The sequence below is a fragment of the Oncorhynchus tshawytscha genome, unplaced genomic scaffold, assembly GCF_018296145.1.
Source record: "Oncorhynchus tshawytscha isolate Ot180627B unplaced genomic scaffold, Otsh_v2.0 Un_contig_2123_pilon_pilon, whole genome shotgun sequence".
NCBI lineage: Eukaryota > Metazoa > Chordata > Actinopteri > Salmoniformes > Salmonidae > Oncorhynchus > Oncorhynchus tshawytscha.
The window spans coordinates 21,278-41,744 of NW_024609368.1; the positions used below are offsets into that span (position 1 = coordinate 21,278).

General features: G+C 42.4%; 1 protein-coding gene across 1 annotated transcript in view; it reads left to right on the top strand.

Annotated features, from left to right (window-relative positions):
• Nucleotides 1-202: 202 nt before the first annotated feature.
• Nucleotides 203-20,467, top strand: part of LOC121844668 (repetin-like) — a gene marked incomplete at its 5' end in the record, with an annotated part of 77,227 nt that continues 56,962 nt past the window's right edge. Inside the window, one exon of the mRNA XM_042315018.1 lies at nt 203-1,991. Coding sequence (XP_042170952.1) covers nt 203-1,991 — 1,789 coding nt within the window. The remainder of the gene's footprint in view (nt 1,992-20,467) is intronic.

A 20,467-nucleotide genomic window follows, 5' to 3' on the forward strand; every position in this document is an offset into this window, starting at 1 on the left:
CCTGGAGTGAAATACTTAGCTGGCAGCTAATGGGGTCAAACAGCTCATTGTAGATCACTCTGTTGCATCGAAGTGTGTGTGTGTGTGTGTGTGTGTGTGTGTGTGTTTGTGCGTGTGTGTGTGTGTTTGTGCGTGTGTTTGTGCGTGTGTGTGAAGAGAAAGAGGAGAAAAGAGGATAGACATTTGCTCTGTTGCATTTTAGGAGGAGCAGTGGAGGGACCTGGGGCCCCCACCAAGGGAGAAGAGAGGAGGGACCTGGGGCCCTCACCAAGGGAGAAGAGAGGAGGGACCTGGGGCCCCCACCAAGGGAGAAGAGAGGAGGGACCTGGGGCCCCCACCAAGGGAGAAGAGAGGAGGGACCTTGGGCCCCCACCAAGGGAGAAGAGAGGATGGACCTGGGGCCCCCACCAAGGGAGAAGAGAGGAGGGACCTGGGGCCCCCACCAAGGGAGAAGAGAGGAGGGACCTGGGGCCCCCACCAAGGGAGAAGAGAGGAGGGACCTGGGGCCCCCACCAAGGGAGAAGAGAGGAGGGACCTTGGGCCCCCACCAAGGGAGAAGAGAGGAGGGACCTTGGGCCCCCACCAAGGGAGAAGAGAGGAGGGACCTTGGGCCCCCACCAAGGGAGAAGAAGAGAGGAGCGACCTTGGGCCCCCAACAAGGGAGAAGAGAGGAGGGACCTTGGGCCCCCACCAAGGGAGAAGAGAGGAGGGACCTTGGGCCCCCACCAAGGGAGAAGAGAGGAGGGACCTTGGGCCCTCACCAAGGGAGAAGAGAGGAGGGACCTTGGGCCCCCAAAAAGGGAGAAGAGAGGAGGGACCTTGGGCCTTCACCAAGGGAGAAGAGAGGAGGGACCTTCGGCCCCCACCAAGGGAGAAGAGAGGTGGGACCTTCGGCCCCCACCAAGGGAGAAGAGAGGAGGGACCTTGGGCCCCCACCAAGGGAGAAGAAGAGATGAGCGACCTTGGGCCCCCAACAAGGGAGAAGAGAGGAGGGACCTTGGGCCCCCACCAAGGGAGAAGAGAGGAGGGACCTTGGGCCCCCACAAAGGGAGAAGAAGAGACGAGCGACCTTGGGCCCCCACCAAGGGAGAAGAGCGGAGGGACCTTCGGCCCCCACCAAGGGAGAAGACAGGATGGACCTTGGGCCCGCAACAAGGGAGAAGAGAGGAGGGACCTAGGGCCCGCAACAAGAGAGAAGAGAGGAGGGACCTTGGGCCTTCAACAAGGGAGAAGAGAGGAGGGACCTTGGGCCTTCAACAAGGGAGAAGAGAGGAGGGACCTTGGGCCCCCACCAAGGGAGAAGAGAGGAGGGACCTTCGGCCCCCACCAAGGGAGAAGAGAGGAGGGACCTTGGGCCCCCACCAAGGGAGAAGAAGAGATGAGCGACCTTGGGCCCCCAACAAGGGAGAAGAGAGGAGGGACCTTGGGCCCCCACCAAGGGAGAAGAGAGGAGGGTACTTGGGCCCCCACAAAGGGAGAAGAAGAGACGAGGACCTTGGGCCCCCACCAAGGGAGAAGAGAGGAGGGACCTTGGGCCCCCACCAAGGGAGAAGACAGGATGGACCTTGGGCCCCAACAAGGGAGAAGAGAGGAGGGACCTAGGGCCCCAACAAGAGAGAAGAGGAGGGACCTTGGGCCTTCAACAAGGGAGAAGAAGAGAGGGGACCTTGGGCCCCCACCAAGGGAGAAGAGAGAGGGAGGGACCTTGGGCCCCCACCAAGGGAGAAGAGAGGAGGGACCTTGGGCCCCCACCAAGGGAGAAGAGAGGAGGGACCTTGGGCCCCCACCAAGGGAGAAGAGAGGAGGGACCTTGGGCCTTCAACAAGGGAGAAGAGAGGAGGGACCTTCGGCCCCCACCAAGGGAGAAGAGAGGAGGGACCTTCGGCCCCCACCAAGGGAGAAGACAGGATGGACCTTGGGCCCGCAACAAGGGAGAAGAGAGGAGGGACCTTGGGCCCGAAACAAAGGAGAAGAGTGGAGGGCGGTGAGATGTAAGGATTGTGTATACTGGACTCTGTCTGGGTCAGGAGCAAGATGGCTGCCCTATTGTTATCAGACCTGTTGTCAGCCCTTTCAAATAGTTCTAGTTGTGCTTTGTTGCCCAGCACAATGAAACCAATGGAAATGTCTCCATAGCCACATGTCACTCATCTAGACAGGCTCAAACAAACTCTCAAAGTATTAGAGAATTTGAAACACACATTGAACACAGGTCTGTGTCACCATTTACCATGCACTGCTACAGTTATAAACAGACAGTGGATGCTATTTAAACCAGTAACAATACGGTATCATGCTGAGACTCATTTAATGCTTCAAAAAATACCCTTTTAATTGATGTTGTTCAAGACGAACAAGGTCACCGTGCAGCGAAATATACATTCCTCTGGATGAGTCCACAATGGTACACTATTCCCATTTATAGTGAACGACTCAGGGCTCTGGTGAAAGTAATGCAGTAGATAGGGAATAGGGAACGGGGAACAGTGAATAGGGAATAGTTAATAGGGAACGGGGTATAGAGAAAAGGGACTAGGGACTAGTGAATAAGGAATAGAGACTAGGGAATAGGGAACGGGGAACAGTGAATAGGGAATAGGGAATAGGGAATAGTGAATAGAAAATACTGAATAGGGAATGGGGAAAAGAGAATAGGGACTAGTAAATACGGAATAGGGACTAGTGAATAGGGAATAGGAACTAGGGAATATGGTGCCATTAGGGAATCATAATCTACCTCTAGCTAGATGTGACATTTCTTTTGGGGAGATTGTGTGAAGCTGCTTCTAGAACACAATGTTATGGACCCACTTCCCTGTTCTGTTCTGATTCCACCCACGCAGGCACTTCAGTCCAGTCTACTGGTTGTCGTGGAGACCTCAGCACTTTTGACTAAATAGCAGTGACCTCACTCAAACACAACAGTGTACTGTAGAAGCAGCATAGTCTGTAGGTGTCACGGCTGTCGTTGGAAGAAGTGGACCAAGGTGCAGTGTGGTGAGCAGTTTCTTTTCTTATTAAAATGACGCCAACAAAAACAACAAATGAGGAAACAACCGTGAAGCTTCCAGCGCTAAGTGCCACAAACAAAGTTAACTACCCACAAAGACAGGTGGGAAAAAGGGCTGCCCAAGTATGGTTCCCAATCAGAGACAACGATAAACAGCTGTCCCTGATTGAGAACCATACCTTGCCAAAACATAGAACCACAAAAACATAGAAATCAAAACATAGAATGCCCACCCCACATCACACCCTGACCAAACCAAATAGAGAAATAAAACGTCTCTCTAAGGTCAGGGCGTGACCGTAGGGCTGGTTCCATTTCAGACCTGGGTTCAACAGGATAGTCTGTAGGGCTGGTTCCATTTCAGACCTGGGTTCAACAGGATAGTCTGTAGGGCTGGTTCCATTTCAGACCTGGGTTCAACAGGATAGTCTGTAGGGCTGGTTCCATTTCAGACCTGGGTTCAACAGGATAGTCTGTAGGGCTGGTTCCATTTCAGACCTGGGTTCAACAGGATAGTCTGTAGGGTTGGTTCCATTTCAGGCCTGGGTTCAACAGGATAGTCTGTTGGGCGGGTTCCATTTCAGACCTGGGTTCAACAGGATAGCCTGTAGGGCTGTTGTTCTCTAATTAACACGTTTGAGGTAAGACCCAAATGCAGACAGCGTTGAAGAAACAAAAGTTTATTCGCAACAAAAGGGGCAGGCAAACGACAGGTCAAGGCAGGCAGGGGTCAATTATCCAGAGAAGGTATACAGGGTCCAGAACGGCAGGCAATCTCAGGGTCAGGAGCAGGCAGAACGGTGAAAACCGGGAAGGACTAGAAAACAGAAGCAGGACAACTGGCAGGAGCAGGGGGAACAGGCAGGAGCAGGGGGAACAGGCAGGAGCAGGGGGAACAGGCAGGAGCAGGGGGAACAGGCAGAAGCTGGTGGAACAGGCAGGAGCAGGGGGAACAGGCAGGAGCAGGGGGAACAGGCAGGAGCTGGTGGAACTGGCAGGAGCAGGGGGAACAGGCAGGAGCAGGGGGAACAGGCAGGAGCAGGGGGAACAGGCAGAAGCTGGTGGAACAGGCAGGAGCAGGGGGAACAGGCAGGAGCAGGGGGAACAGGCAGGAGCTGGTGGAACAGGCAGGAGCAGGGGGAACAGGCAGAAGCTGGTGGAACAGGCAGGAGCTGGGAGAATAGGCAGGAGGAACAGGCAGGAGCAGGGGAAAACAGGCAGGAGGAACAAGCAGGAGCAGGGGAAAACACTGGTAGGTATGAATGAACATAATTCCACTGTTGATAATGGGGAAGATTGGTGACACCTGGAAGGGGGTGGAGACCAGCACACAGACAAGTGTAACAGATCAGGGTGTGACACTATAAATCTGTGTCCCAAATGGCACCCTACTCCCTAAAGACAGCACATTCTGAAAGTATTCTGACCCCTTGACTCTTTTCCACATCTTGTTACGTTACAGCCTTATTCTAAAAATGGATTAAGTGGAAACAGGGTTTTAGACATTTTGGAAAATGTATTCAAAACATAAAAATATGTAAATTCCTTATTTACATAATTATTCAGACACTTTGCTATGAGACTTGAAGTGGAGCTCAGGTGCATCCTGTTTCCATTGATCATCCTAGAGAAGTTTCTACAATTTGTTTGAAGTCCACTTGTGTTAAATTCAATTGGACATGATTTGGAAAAGGCACACACCTGTCTATATAAAGTCCATGTCAGAAGGTGAGTGTAGCTGGTGCATGAAGTCAGGCGCAGGAGAGCTTAAAGGAGTGAGCAACGTACTTTACTCATAAATCAAGGCACAGGTAACAAATACACTTGACCAAATACAAACGGTAAATATTGCGCACGGGTGAAAACAGCACCCTTCAAGAAATCAGCCATCGTGAACCTGACAGGAACATAAAAACAACCAGGCACAAAAACCACGGGGCAACAGAGGGTCAAATACATGGACATGTCATTGGGGAATGAAAACCAGGTGTGTAGAAAACAAAGACAAAACCAATGGAAAACGACAGGTGGATCAGCGATGCCTAGAGGACCGGTGACGTCGACCGTCGAACGTCGCCCCGACCGTCGCCCCGAACGTCGCCCCGAACGTCGCCCCGAACGTCGCCCCGACCGTCGCCCCGAACGTCGCCCCGAACGTCGCCCCGACCGTCGCCCCGAACGTCGCCCCGAACGTCGCCCCGAACGTCGCCCCGAACGTCGCCCCGAACAAGGAGAGGGACCGACTTCGGCGGAAGTCGTGACAGTCCCACAGTTGACAGTGCATGTCAGAGCAAAAACCAAGATATGAGGTTGAAGGAATTATCCGTAGAGCTCCGAGACAGGATTGTGTCGAGGCACAGATCTGGGGAAGGGTACCAAAAAATGTCTGCCACATTGAAGGTCCCCAAGAACACAGTGGCCTCCATTATTCTTAAATGGAAGAAGTTTGGAACCACCAAGACTCTTCCTAGAGCTGGCCACCCGGGCCAAACTAAGAAATTGGGGAAGAAGGGCCTTGTTCGGGGAGGTGACCAGGAACCCGATGGTCACTCTGACAGAGCTCCGGAGTTCCTCTGCTGAGATCGGAGAACCTTCTAGAAGGACAATCATCTCTGCAGCACTCCACCAATCAGAACTTTATGGCAGAGTTGCCAGATGGAAGCCACTCCTCAGTAAAAGGCACATGACAGTTTGCCAAAAGGCACCTAAGGGGTTAGACCACGATACACAAGATTAGCTGGACAGGTAGGATGCCTTACAATAGTGAAGGTGAACAGGAGGTCACGGGTCAGCTGACAGAGGAATGGATGAGACTGAGGCAGGAATTCCTTTAACCATAAAGTGGCATATTTACTGGGTAGTCTGTGTTGCATCACAAAGGAAACAGAATAACATGTATCCAATCAAATGCATAATCACAAAGACCCAATCATAACAATCATTCATTATTAACATAATTAGATTATTCAGAAATTCAGTTCAATAGGAATCCAATATGAAGCTTGATTGAGTGATTTAGGATCATAACCACTCATCATTCATCCTGCCCCTCCAGGGTAGGCCGACTGGACAGCAGCTGAGTGAGCGTCTCTGGGGCTTGTCTCCGTCTCTCCCTCTGTCTGTGTTCCAGACAGAGGAACACAGACAGAGGAGGAGGCACATCCCACATATGTAGAACCTTTGTATTATTTTTCAGAACTGAAAGAGCGGGCCATGTTGTCATTGACACTATTAAGCTAGCAGACAGTGTTTCAACCACATTAATTCTATCGATGTAAGACATTAGCACTACTTTGTTTAGTCTTTTAGGGTAACAAGTTATGACAGAAGGGAAGCTGCATGTATAACTATAGTTGACAAACAAATGGCCACACCAAATGTTGGGAATTCTCATACGGTCTATCAAATGTCAGAAATTAAAAGCAGATATTTAAGGGTGAAAATAGCCAGTAGGCTTTACGGTCCAGTACATAGAATCAGCAAAAATAAATTATTTTGAAATTATTATGGTGGATAGAACTAAGCAGGTAGCCTACTTTTTGAAGTGATTTGTTTGACAATCCAACAAAAAACATAATCACACAACATACATGATATGCAAAACTGAGCCCTTAGCAGGCTGCGAAAAAGAGACTAAAATGTTTGCGTGTCCAGTGTCCAGTCTAATGCCGTGTTCACATGCTAGTCGGAACTAGGAAACTCTGAAATGTTTGCTAACTGCTTGTATTTATACAAGTGCCGATGTCAACCAGTAAGCAAGTCATACATTTTCGAATTTCCTGGTTGCAACTAGTATGGGAACTCGGCATATGATTAGCATATCCAAATAGACCATACGAGGAAGTCTCTGATGTTTTCCCCCTATGGTTGACGGTCTTCACGTTTGACGGTCTTCACGTTTGACGGTCTTCACGTTTCTGTGCATTCACGTCACTCATTTCAACACGAAGCTGAATGCTAGGCTAACTGTGCTAGATAGAAGGAAGTGAATGGTGGTTTGGCACAGGTAGAACATTCGTGCCCACGGAGCTTGTATTTTAAACCGCGGATAGTTCTGGCCCGACCGTACGAAGAAGTTTCCATTCTCTCGTATCTGTCCGTGATGTACGGATGGGTAGTTGACGGACTATCGACGCTCTTCGATACAAATACATTCTGCTTGGCCTGGTTTGAACGTTGGTGGGGAGATAGACTCGCAACGGCAGGATAGCAACGCCAGGCCAACCAAAAGGAACTATTAGAGGTCGGTGACTGGCTTGGCGCAAGCGCACTATTTGGAGATGGCACATGTACTGTCTTTGGTGCTTGTGTGCTCTGTGTAGCTGTTTATGTAATGCATTAGTAAGCTATCCCGCAAACGCTAGCCAGTCAACTAGCTAACAGCTAACTTGTCACCCCTAGCCCGCAAACGCTAGCCAGTCAACTAGCTAACAGCTAACTTGTCACCCCTAGCTCGCTAACCTAGCTAGCTAGCTAATTACTAGAAACAACTGTTATTCATTCCAGTTGGTGTTAGCTGCTTGCTTCAAAAATAAATAAGGCAAGCTAACTCTTTCCTCGCGCCACTTCCCAGACATTAGCTAACTCTGTCCTAACATCTCTGGAGAGACCTGAGAATAGCTGTGCAGCGACGCTCCCCATCCAACCTGACAGAGCTTGAGAGGATCTGCAGAGAAGAATGAGAGAAACTCACCAAATACAGGTGTGCCAAGCTTGTAGCGTCATACCCAAAAAGACTCGATGCTGTAATCGCTGCCAAAGTTGCTTCAACAAAGTACCTAGTAAAGGGTCTGAATATTTATGTAAATGTGGTATTTCAGCTGTTTTTTAAATTTACATTTGCAAAAATGTATGAAAACCAGTTTGTGCTTTGTGATTATGGGATATTGCGTGTAGATTACTGAGAATAAGGCTGTAACGTAACAAAATGTGGAAAAAGTCAAGGTGTCTGAGTACTTTATGAATGCACTGTAGTGCACTACTTTAGACCAAGGCCCATAGTGCTTTGATCTAAAGTACAGCAGTGCACTTTAAAGGGAATAAGGTGCCATTGGGGACGAAGCCATGTTGTTGTGGTGATGAGGGCGTTCAGCTTATTTTAATGTGTAGGAGTTACACGTGAAAATGTAGCAGAATAAAAAACAGAACAGTCTATGAATCAACAGAGTTCTCAATGACTCTTATTCATTCAATCAACTAGTTTAATGGGCTCATAATCATCACCAGAGATCTTAATGGAGTTTGAAATCAACCAAGATAAATCCCTTAACTATCAACAGCAAGAGAACATGAGTCATTTCCACACAGTCCAAGAATCAATGCCCCTTTAAAGTTGATAAACAACATATCGTACAGTCATCCTCTGCTTTAGAGCTAATATAAAAAATATATTTTTTGTTTTAGATATTATCAGTGCTTGAATTGGGCCGGTACTGAGTGCCAGCATTTCTTATAGAATATTGGCTTAATAAAAGTAGTGCAGAGTTTTGGGAAACATAAATATAGACAGTATCTGAGAGCTATTCTCCAAACAGGAAAGAAACAGGAAATATCCCCAGTGTAATCCATTGTAACTGAGTGAGCACATTCCCAGAACATTTCATCCAGGTTGTATTTGCTCTGTTAGCCAACAAGCTGCCATCCCCCCAAAAAATATATATGAGCTGTGGCCAAATTTACTGTTTGTATTGTTTTGTGTATTGTTTTGTTTATTGTTTGTTTTGCATACGCAACATATTCCCTACGTGATAAAACAAGAATAAGAATGATAATGCTGATAAAAGCGTGTGGCTCTTACAACCACCAGGGCCTTAGGAGAGTGGCTGCAGCTAGTGAATAACACAACATCACTGTTGATTGTTGTGTCAGTTACTCCCCTGCTCCCCAGGTAGGTCTGTGTGTGTATCTGTGTGTGTGTGTGTATCTCTCTGTGTGTGTATCTCTCTGTGTGTGGGTGTGTGTATCTCTCTGTGTGTGTATCTCTGTGTGTGTGTGTGTCTCTCTGTGTGTGTGTGTGTGTGTGTGTGTGTGTGTGTGTGTGTGTGTGTGTGTGTGTATCTCTGTGTGTGTGTGCGCGTGTGTGTGTATCTCTGTGTGTGTGTGTGTGTGTGTGTGTGTGTGCATGTGTATCTCTCTGTGTGTGTATCTAACTGTGTGTGTATCTCTCTGTGTGTGTGTGTGTGTATCTCTCTGTGTGTGTGTGTGTGTGTGTGTGAGTGTGTGTGTGCGTGCGCGTGCGTGCGTACATGCGTGTGTCACTCACTTCCCTAGGTAGGTAGACAGCAGATGGCGTGCTGATAGTAGCAGGGTGTTTTTAAACTCCGTAAGGAGATGCCCGGGTACAGCGCCTCATTGGATCCAAGCTGCCTTCCAAACGCCACCTTATTCCCTTCATAGTGCACTACGTCTAGCAATGGCCAATGGGACTATATGGAGGCGAGGGTGCCAATTGGGACGCACCCGGAGTCATCTCTTATATCAGCCAAACCAGACCTGCCAAACGTAAGCCTGACTGACTGGTTGAAATACTAACAGCTGTACGAACAACTCACACAGGCGCAGACTAACTTAACCTTAACCTTAACCTTAACCTTAACCTTAACCTTAACCTTAACCTTAACCTTACCCTTAACCTTACCCTTACCCTTAACCTTAACCTTAACCTTAACCTTAACCTTACCCTTACCTCAGGCTAAACACAGGAGAGACGCCATGAGCTGCCGTTTCACCGTGGATGATTTACTGATATATTTCCCGGAGGGGGGGGGGGGTCTTGAACTGGATACTCAATAATAATGGCCAGAACGTCGTGTTATAAAATCGTGTTATTGGCCAGAACGTCGTGTTATAAAATCCTGTTATTGGCCAGAACATCCTGTTATTGGCCAGAACATTGTGTTATAACATCGTGTTATTGGCCAGAACATCGTGTTATTGGCCAGAACATTGTGTTATAACGTTGTGTTATTGGCCAGAACATCGTGTTATTGGCCAGAACGTTGTGTTATTGGCCAGAACGTTGTGTTATTGGCCAGAACATTGTGTTATTGGCCAGAACGTTGTGTGTGTTATTGGCCAGAACGTTGTGTTATTGGCCAGAACATTGTGTTTAAAATTGGCCGTCGTGTTATTGGCCAGAACGTTGTGTTATTGGCCAGAACATGTGTTATTGGCCAGAACGTTGTGTTATAACATCGTGTTATTGGCCAGAACGTTGTGTTATAACATCGTGTTATTGGCCAGAATGTTGTGTTATAACATCGTGTTATAACATCGTGTTATTGGCCAGAACGTTGTGTTATTGGCCAGAACATCGTGTTATTGGCCAGAACATCGGGTTATTTATTTAGCCTGGATTAGTGGCCATCAGAAATGTACATTTACTGTTTACTTGCTCTTGTCCCACCTTTCACAACAAGAGGAAGGTGGGCAGACAGCGGTAAGACAAAGACATAAAAAGGGTGTCATGTACTGGTCACTATAAACTGGAGGAACATGTACTGGTCACTATAAACTGGAGGACCATGTACTGGTCACTTTAAACTGGATGAACATGTACTGGTCACTATAAACTGGAGGACCATGTACTGGTCACTTTAAACTGGAGGAACATGTACTGGTCACTTTAAACTGGATGAACATGTACTGGTCACTATAAACTGGAGGAACATGTACTGGTCCCTTTAAACTGGAGGACCATACAGTGGTCACTCTCATAATGAGGCTAGTTACTCCCTGCTGTTCCGTGATACTGACTGTTTCACCCAACTCGTATTGGCCCCCTGTGACCCCCTGTCTGAGGAAGAGACAGGAACCCTCTCCCCCCTCCCCTCTTCCTCCCTCCTGCCAAGACCTCTCCCCCCTCACCCCTGACCCCCCAATGGGGCACGACATGTTCTCCACGTCATCTCCCGTATGGTCTCTTCTTCTCAGACGGACCTGGGCCAGGGAGCAGGCAGCGACAGACAAACACAGAGATACACACACTCACACACAAACAGGGACCAGCCAGCACGAACCAGACAGACACTCCGGGCCACACCAGGCCAAGCGAGCCCTGGACAGAATCAACTTGTCTGTCTCCCAAATAGGGCCCTATTCCCTATATAGTGTACTTCTTTTGACCAGGGCTCGTAGGGAATGGGCTGCCGTTTGGGACACTGCACCATGGCCATTTTTTTCATCTACCTGACAAGTTGTTGCTCATCCTTGTTGTTGTCGTACCTGGATGTGTGTCAGACGGGCTGTTTGTTTCTCCTTGTCCAGACCTGCTGTGTCTGAACCCCGACGTGGTGACCTCTCAGAGAACAGGCCATATGCCCACAGTTTCATCAACAGTCTGTGTTAATAATGTGTGTCTCTTTCAGGCAGTGCAAAGGTCAATGGGCCAGAGGTGATGGTTTATGAGACATCTCAGATCTTAATGCTGTGTACCGAATGGCACCCTATTCCCTATACAGTGCGCACTACATTTGATCAAGGCGCATAGGGAATAGGGTGCCATTTTAAACTAAACCTAACTCTCCCAGTGAAACAGAAGAAGAAGTGCTTTAGTAACGTTACTCTACACTCCATTATGTTTTAACAGATCAATAAGAGACTGTTTATCCTCCTCTCTTCTGCATGTATGAATGGACAGATTCATCCTTGACGACGGTCGTCCGGCAGACGGTCGTCCGGGCAGCCTTGGAGAGTTCCGGAACCTTGAGATAGATATATGCTTCTGTTGCCCGTGGAGACGTAATGAGACGCAGCAACGTTGCGTTGGTTCTACTTCCTGTAATTGATTAGTCTGACCATTAAGGAACGATTATCACACAGTTAAACATCCCCAGGCTAAATTTCCTGATGGGGTTTTAATGCATCTACAGATCAGTGAAAGGTAGACGTCACACAATGTGTGAGGCAGACAGACAGCTCTTTCCTCTAGCAGACGTGATTAAGACACCAATCTAAAATGCCTTTAATCTTTAAACTAAGTTGACTAAGTGTTCATCTGTTCTTTTGTGTTGTCAGAGATATTTTGTAAAAGTAGAAGCTGTGAAAAATAATGTATAACGCCGGTCCCAGTTGATCATAAATCATGCCAAGTTATGGAAGACCACATGGCAACATTGTTACAGGGTCATTTAGAATTATTTTGTGATTATCATCAGCCTTCTCAACCAGTTAGAGAGAGAGAGAGGGAGAGAGAGAGGGACACGAGAGAGAGAGAGAGAGAGAGGGACACAGAGAGAGAGGAGAGAGAGAGAGAGAGACAGAGGAGAGAGAGAGAGAGACAGAGAGAGAGAGAGAGAGAGAGACACAGAGAGAGAGAGGGAGAGAGAGAGAGAGAGAGAGAGAGAGAGAGAGAGAGAGAGAGAGAGAGAGAGAGAGAGCACAGAGAGAGAGGGACAGAGAGAGAGAGAGAGAGAGAGGGAGAGAGAGAGAGAGAGAGAGAGGACAGAGAGACAGAGAGAGAGAGAGAGAGAGAGAGAGAGAGAGAGACAGACAGAGAGAGAGAGACAGACAGAGAGAGAGACAGAGAGAGAGAGAGAGAGAGAGAGAGACAGACAGAGAGAGAGACAGAGACAGAGACAGAGACAGAGAGAGAGAGAGAGAGCATCGTAAATCCAAGCCAAGGATATAGAGGGACATTAATATCTACATCAGACACACTGAGGGAGAACAAAACTTACCATCTGGTCAGAGGAGGTAGGAGGTTAACCATAAACCTGACAGTCAGAGAGGGTAGAAAGTTAACCATAAACCTGACAGTCAGAGGAGGTAGAAAGTTAACCATAAACCAGACAGTCAGAGAGGGTAGGAGGTTAACCATAAACCAGACAGTCAGAGAGGGTAGGAGGTTAACCATAAACCAGACAGTCAGAGAGGGTAGGAGGTTAAACATAAACCAGACAGTTAGAGAGGGTAGAAAGTTAACCATAAACCTGACAGTCATAGGGGGTAGGAGGTTAACCATAAACCAGACAGTCAGAGAGGGTAGGAAGTTAACCATAAATGACAGTCAGAGGAGGTAGGAAGTTAACCATAAACCTGACAGTCAAAAGGTAGGTGTTAACCTCTATGGGATCATAAAGGAGGTAGGAGGTTAAACACACCCCAGACAGTCAGGAGGGTAGAAAGTTAACCATAAACCTGACAGTCAGAGGGGTAGGAGGTTAAGCCATGCTTCACTGTTCAGAGGAGGTAGGAAGTTAACCATAAACCTGACAGTCACAGCCTGCTTCACTGTTAACCATTTACCTGACATCAGAGGAGTTAACCATAAACCTGGTCGGAGGAGGTTAACCATCAATGACAGCCTGCTTCACTGTTCTGGTTAAAACATCACCCTCATGGGATACAGTCTGCTTCACTGTTCAAACATCACCCCATCATCACTGGAGGCTTTCTTCACCTTACCACATCACCCTCAATACAGCCTGCTTCACTGTTCTTTACCACATCACCCTCAATACAGCCTGCTTCACTGTTCTTTACCACATCACCCTCAATACAGTCTGCTTCACTGTTCTTTACCACATCACCCTCAATACAGTCTGCTTCACTGTTCTTTACCACATCACCCTCAATACAGTCTGCTTCACTGTTCTCTACCACATCACCCTCAATACAGCCTGCTTCACTGTTCTTTACCACATCACCCTCAATACAGTCTGCTTCACTGTTCTTTACCACATCACCCTCAATACAGTCTGCTTCACTGTTCTTTACCACATCACCCTCAATACAGTCTGCTTCACTGTTCTTTACCACATCACCCTCAATACAGTCTGCTTCACTGTTCTTTACCACATCACCCTCAATACAGTCTGCTTCACTGTTCTCTACCACATCACCCTCAATACAGTCTGCTTCACTGTTCTCTACCACATCACCCTCAATACAGTCTGCTTCACTGTTCTTTACCACATCACCCTCAATACAGTCTGCTTCACTGTTCTTTACCACATCACCCTCAATACAGTCTGCTTCACTGTTCTTTACCACATCACCCTCAATACAGTCTGCTTCACTGTTCTTTACCACATCACCCTCAATACAGTCTGCTTCACTGTTCTTTACCACATCACCCTCAATACAGTCTGCTTCACTTCCATTTCCACTTGTTCAATCATTTCTTCATCCTTTCTATGAGTCACCATATAAAGAGTCCCTGCGGTATTGTTAAGTGTGTTCTTTTAGACATTTCAGAGTGTCTGGAGTGCTGGGATCCTGTACCCAAGACAGAACTACAGCTTCTAACAGAACCTGAGAGGGAGCTGGAGTGGGTCGACTGAGGGCAGGAGAAGTGTTTTTCTGAAGAAAGACATTAGGCACACACGGTGAGGGTTGAATGTGAGAGTTGTGTAACTACCGTCGGTGGTCCATACAACACGATCGGGAAGGACATCTAGGACAGGATACAGTTTACAACAGCTAAATGCTGTTTAGGGAAAGAGAGTTACCTTAGTCCTAACCTTCCATTGAACAACATTAAGGTGAGGCTAAAGGACATCAGGCGGAGGTCATGATGTCAACCTTGTTAAATACAGTAGGAAGGAGATCTAGGAGAGGATACAGAGACACAGTTGAAAACTGTTAAATGCTTTGTAGGATGCGAGTGTTGGCCTTCCATTGAACCAGATGAGTGTGTTTGTTTAGTCCTAGATAGTGTATATATAATTTAGTCCTAGATAGTATATATATAGTTTAGTCCTAGATAGTGTATATAGTTTAGTCCTAGATAGTGTATATAGTTTAGTCCTAGATAGTGTATATAGTTTAGTCCTAGATAGTATATATATAGTTTAGTCCTAGATAGTGTATATAGTTTAGCCCTAGATAGTGTATATAATTTAGCCCTAGATAGTGTATATAATTTAGCCTAGATAGTGTATATAATTTAGCCCTAGATAGTGTATATAATTTAGCCCTAGATAGTGTATATAATTTAGTCCTAGATAGTGTATATAGTTTAGCCCTAGATAGTGTATATAATTTAGTCCTAGATAGTGTATATAATTTAGCCCTAGATAGTGTATATAATTTAGCCCTAGATAGTGTATATAATTTAGCCCTAGATAGTGTATATAATTTAGCCCTAGATAGTGTATATAATTTAGCCCTAGATAGTGTACATAATTTAGTCCTAGATAGTGTATATAATTTAGTCCTAGATAGTGTATATAATTTAGCCCTAGATAGTGTACATAATTTAGTCCTAGATAGTGTATATAGTTTAGTCCTAGATAGTATATATATAGTTTAGTCCTAGATAGTGTATATAGTTTAGCCCTAGATAGTGTATATAATTTAGCCCTAGATAGTGTATATAATTTAGCCCTAGATAGTGTATATAATTTAGCCCTAGATAGTGTATATAATTTAGCCCTAGATAGTGTATATAATTTAGTCCTAGATAGTGTATATAATTTAGCCCTAGATAGTGTATATAATTTAGCCCTAGATAGTGTATATAGTTTAGTCCTAGATAGTATATATAGTTTAGTCCTAGATAGTGTATATAGTTTAGCCCTAGATAGTGTATATAATTTAGCCCTAGATAGTGTATATAATTTAGCCCTAGATAGTGTATATAATTTAGCCCTAGATAGTGTATATAATTTAGCCCTAGATAGTGTATATAATTTAGCCCTAGATAGTGTATATAATTTAGTCCTAGATAGTGTATATAGTTTAGCCCTAGATAGTGTATATAATTTAGCCCTAGATAGTGTATATAATTTAGCCCTAGATAGTGTATATAATTTAGCCCTAGATAGTGTATATAATTTAGCCCTAGATAGTGTATATAATTTAGCCCTAGATAGTGTATATAATTTAGCCCTAGATAGTGTATATAATTTAGCCCTAGATAGTGTATATAATTTAGCCCTAGATAGTGTATATAATTTAGTCCTAGATAGTGTATATAGTTTAGCCCTAGATAGTGTATATAATTTAGTCCTAGATAGTGTATATAATTTAGCCCTAGATAGTGTATATAATTTAGCCCTAGATAGTGTACATAATTTAGTCCTAGATAGTTTATCCTGTTAGGGAGGCTGCAAATTTTCGCAGCTTTTTGTTAAAAATCCTAGATAGTGTATATAGTTTAGTCCTAGATAGTGTATATAATTTAGCCCTAGATAGTGTACATAGTTTAGTCCTAGGTAGTGTATATAGTTTAGTCCTAGATAGTGTACATCATTTAGTCCTAGATAGTGTATATAGTTTAGTCCTAGATACTGTATATATAGTTTAGTCCTAGATAGTGTATATAATTTAGCCCTAGATACTGTATATATAGTTTAGTCCTAGATAGTGTATATAGTTTAGTCCTAGTAGTGTATATAGTTTAGTCCTAGATAGTGAATATACAGTTTAGTCCTAGATAGTGTATATAGTTTAGTCCTAGATAGTGTATATATAGTTTAGTCCTAGATAGTGTATATAGTTTAGTCCTAGATAGTGTATATATAGTTTAGTCCTAGATAGTGTATATAGTTTAGTCCTAGATAGTGTATATATAGTTTAGTCCTAGATAGTGTATATATAGTTTAGTCCTAGATAGTGTATATATAGTTTAGTCCTAGATAGTGTATATAGTTTAGTCCTAGATAGTGTATATAGTTTAGTCCTAGATAGTGTATATAGTTTAGTCCTAGATAGTGTATATAGTTTAGTCCTAGATAGTGTATATAGTTTAGTCCTAGATAGTGTATATAGTTTAGTCCTAGATAGTGTATATAGTTTAGTCCTAGATAGTGTATATAGTTTAGTCCTAGGTAGTGTATATAGTTTAGTCCTAGATAGTGTATATATAGTTTGATCCTAGAAAGTGTATATAGTTTAGTCCTAGATAGTGTACATCATTTAGTCCTAGATAGTGTATATATAGTTTAGTCCTAGATAGTGTACATAATTTAGTCCTAGATAGTGTATATATAGTTTAGTCCTAGATACTGTACTTAGTTTAGTCCTAGGTAGTGTATATAGTTTAGTCCTAGATACTGTACTTAGTTTAGTCCTAGGTAGTGTATATAGTTTAGTCCTAGATAGTGTATATAGTTTAGTCCTAGATAGTGTATATAGTTTAGTCCTAGATAGTGTATATAGTTTAGTCCTAGATAGTGTATATAGTTTAGTCCTAGATAGTGTATATAGTTTAGTCCTAGATAGTGTATATAGTTTAGTCCTAGATAGTGTATATAGTTTAGTCCTAGATAGTGTATATAGTTTAGTCCTAGATAGTGTATATAGTTTAGTCCTAGATAGTGTATATAGTTTAGTCCTAGATAGTGTATATAGTTTAGTCCTAGATAGTGTATATAGTTTAGTCCTAGATAGTGTATATAGTTTAGTCCTAGATAGTGTATATAGTTTAGCCCTAGATAGTGTATATAATTTAGCCCTAGATAGTGTATATAATTTAGCCCTAGATAGTGTATATAATTTAGTCCTAGATAGTGTATATAGTTTAGTCCTAGATAGTGTATATAGTTTAGCCCTAGATAGTGTATATAGTTTAGTCCTAGATAGTGTATATAATTTAGCCCTAGATAGTGTATATAATTTAGCCCTAGATAGTGTATATAATTTAGCCCTAGATAGTGTATATAATTTAGCCCTAGATAGTGTACATAATTTAGTCCTAGATAGTGTATATAATTTAGTCCTAGATAGTGTATATAATTTAGCCCTAGATAGTGTATAATTTAGTCCTAGATAGTGTATATAGTTTAGTCCTAGATAGTGTATATAGTTTAGTCCTAGATAGTGTATATAGTTTAGCCCTAGATAGTGTATATAATTTAGCCCTAGATAGTGTATATAATTTAGCCCTAGATAGTGTATATAATTTAGCCCTAGATAGATAGTGTATATAATTTAGCCCTAGATAGTGTACATAATTTAGTCCTAGATAGTGTATATAATTTAGTCCTAGATAGTTTATAGTTTAGTCCTAGATAGGCTGCATAATTTTAGTCCTAGATAGTGTATATAGTTTAGTCCTAGATAGTGTATATAGTTTAGTCCTAGATAGTGTATATAGTTTAGTCCTAGATAGTGTATATAGTTTAGTCCTAGATAGTGTATATAGTTTAGTCCTAGATAGTGTATATATAGTTTAGTCCTAGATAGTGTATATAGTTTAGTCCTAGATAGTGTATATAGTTTAGTCCTAGATAGTGTATATAGTTTAGTCCTAGATAGTGTATATATAGTTTAGTCCTAGATAGTGTATATAGTTTAGTCCTAGATAGTGTATATAGTTTAGTCCTAGATAGTGTATATAGTTTAGTCCTAGATAGTGTATATATAGTTTAGTCCTAGATAGTGTATATATAGTTTAGTCCTAGATAGTGTACATCATTTAGTCCTAGATAGTGTATATATAGTTTAGTCCTAGATACTTTACTTAGTTTAGTCCTAGGTAGTGTATATAGTTTAGTCCTAGATACTGTACTTAGTTTAGTCCTAGGTAGTGTATATAGTTTAGTCCTAGATAGTGTATATAGTTTAGTCCTAGATAGTGTATATAGTTTAGTCCTAGATAGTGTATATAGTTTAGTCCTAGATAGTATATATATAGTTTAGTCCTAGATAGTGTATATAGTTTAGTCCTAGATAGTGTATATAGTTTAGTCCTAGATAGTGTATATAATTTAGTCCTAGATAGTGTATATAGTTTAGTCCTAGATAGTGTATATAGTTTAGCCCTAGATAGTGTATATAGTTTAGTCCTAGATAGTGTATATAGTTTAGTCCTAGATAGTGTATATAGTTTAGTCCTAGATAGTGTATATAGTTTAGCCCTAGATAGTGTATATAGTTTAGTCCTAGATAGTGTATATAATTTAGCCCTAGATAGTGTATATAATTTAGCCCTAGATAGTGTATATAATTTAGCCCTAGATAGTGTATATAATTTAGCCCTAGATAGTGTATATAATTTAGTCCTAGATAGTGTATATAATTTAGTCCTAGATAGTGTATATAATTTAGTCCTAGATAGTGTATATAGTTTAGTCCTAGATAGTGTATATAGTTTAGTCCTAGATAGTGTATATAGTTTAGTCCTAGATAGTGTATATAGTTTAGCCCTAGATAGTGTATATAATTTAGCCCTAGATAGTGTATATAATTTAGCCCTAGATAGTGTATATAATTTAGCCCTAGATAGTGTACATAATTTAGTCCTAGATAGTGTATATAATTTAGTCCTAGATAGTGTATATAGTTTAGCCCTAGATAGTGTACATAATTTAGTCCTAGATAGTGTATATAGTTTAGTCCTAGATAGTATATATATAGTTTAGTCCTAGATAGTGTATATAGTTTAGCCCTAGATAGTGTATATAATTTAGCCCTAGATAGTGTATATAATTTAGCCCTAGATAGTGTCATAATTTAGTCCTAGATAGTGTATATAATTTAGTCCTAGATAGTGTATATAATTTAGCCCTAGATAGTGTATATAATTTAGTCCTAGATAGTTATATAGTTTAGTCCTAGATAGTATATATAGTTTAGTCCTAGATAGTGTATATAGTTTAGCCCTAGATAGTGTATATAGTTTAGTCCTAGATAGTGTATATAATTTAGCCCTAGATAGTGTATATAATTTAGCCCTAGATAGTGTATATAGTTTAGCCCTAGATAGTGTATATAATTTAGCCCTAGATAGTGTATATAGTTTAGCCCTAGATAGTGTATATAATTTAGTCCTAGATAGTGTATATAGTTTAGCCCTAGATAGTGTATATAGTTTAGTCCTAGATAGTGTATATAATTTAGCCCTAGATAGTGTATATAATTTTAGATAGTAGATAGTAGTATATAATTTAGCCCTAGATAGTGTATATAATTTAGCCCTAGATAGTGATATAATTTAGTCCTAGATAGTGTATATAGTTTAGCCCTAGATAGTGTATATAATTTAGTCCTAGATAGTGTATATAATTTAGCCCTAGATAGTGTATATAATTTAGCCCTAGATAGTGTATATAATTTAGCCCTAGATAGTGTATATAATTTAGCCCTAGATAGTGTATATAATTTAGCCCTAGATAGTGTATATAATTTAGTCCTAGATAGTGTACATAATTTAGTCCTAGATAGTTTATCCTGTTAGATAGCTGCAAGTTTTTAGATAGCTTTTTGTTAAAAATCCTAGGTAGTGTATATAGTTTAGTCCTAGATAGGGTATATATAGTTTGATCCTAGATAGTGTATATAGTTTAGTCCTAGATAGTGTATATAGTTTAGTCCTAGATAGTGTATATAGTTTAGTCCTAGATAGTGTATATAGTTTAGTCCTAGATAGTGTACATCATTTAGTCCTAGATAGTGTATATAGTTTAGTCCTAGATAGTGTATATAGTTTAGTCCTAGATAGTGTATATAGTTTAGTCCTAGATAGTGTATATAGTTTAGTCCTAGATAGTGTACATCATTTAGTCCTAGATA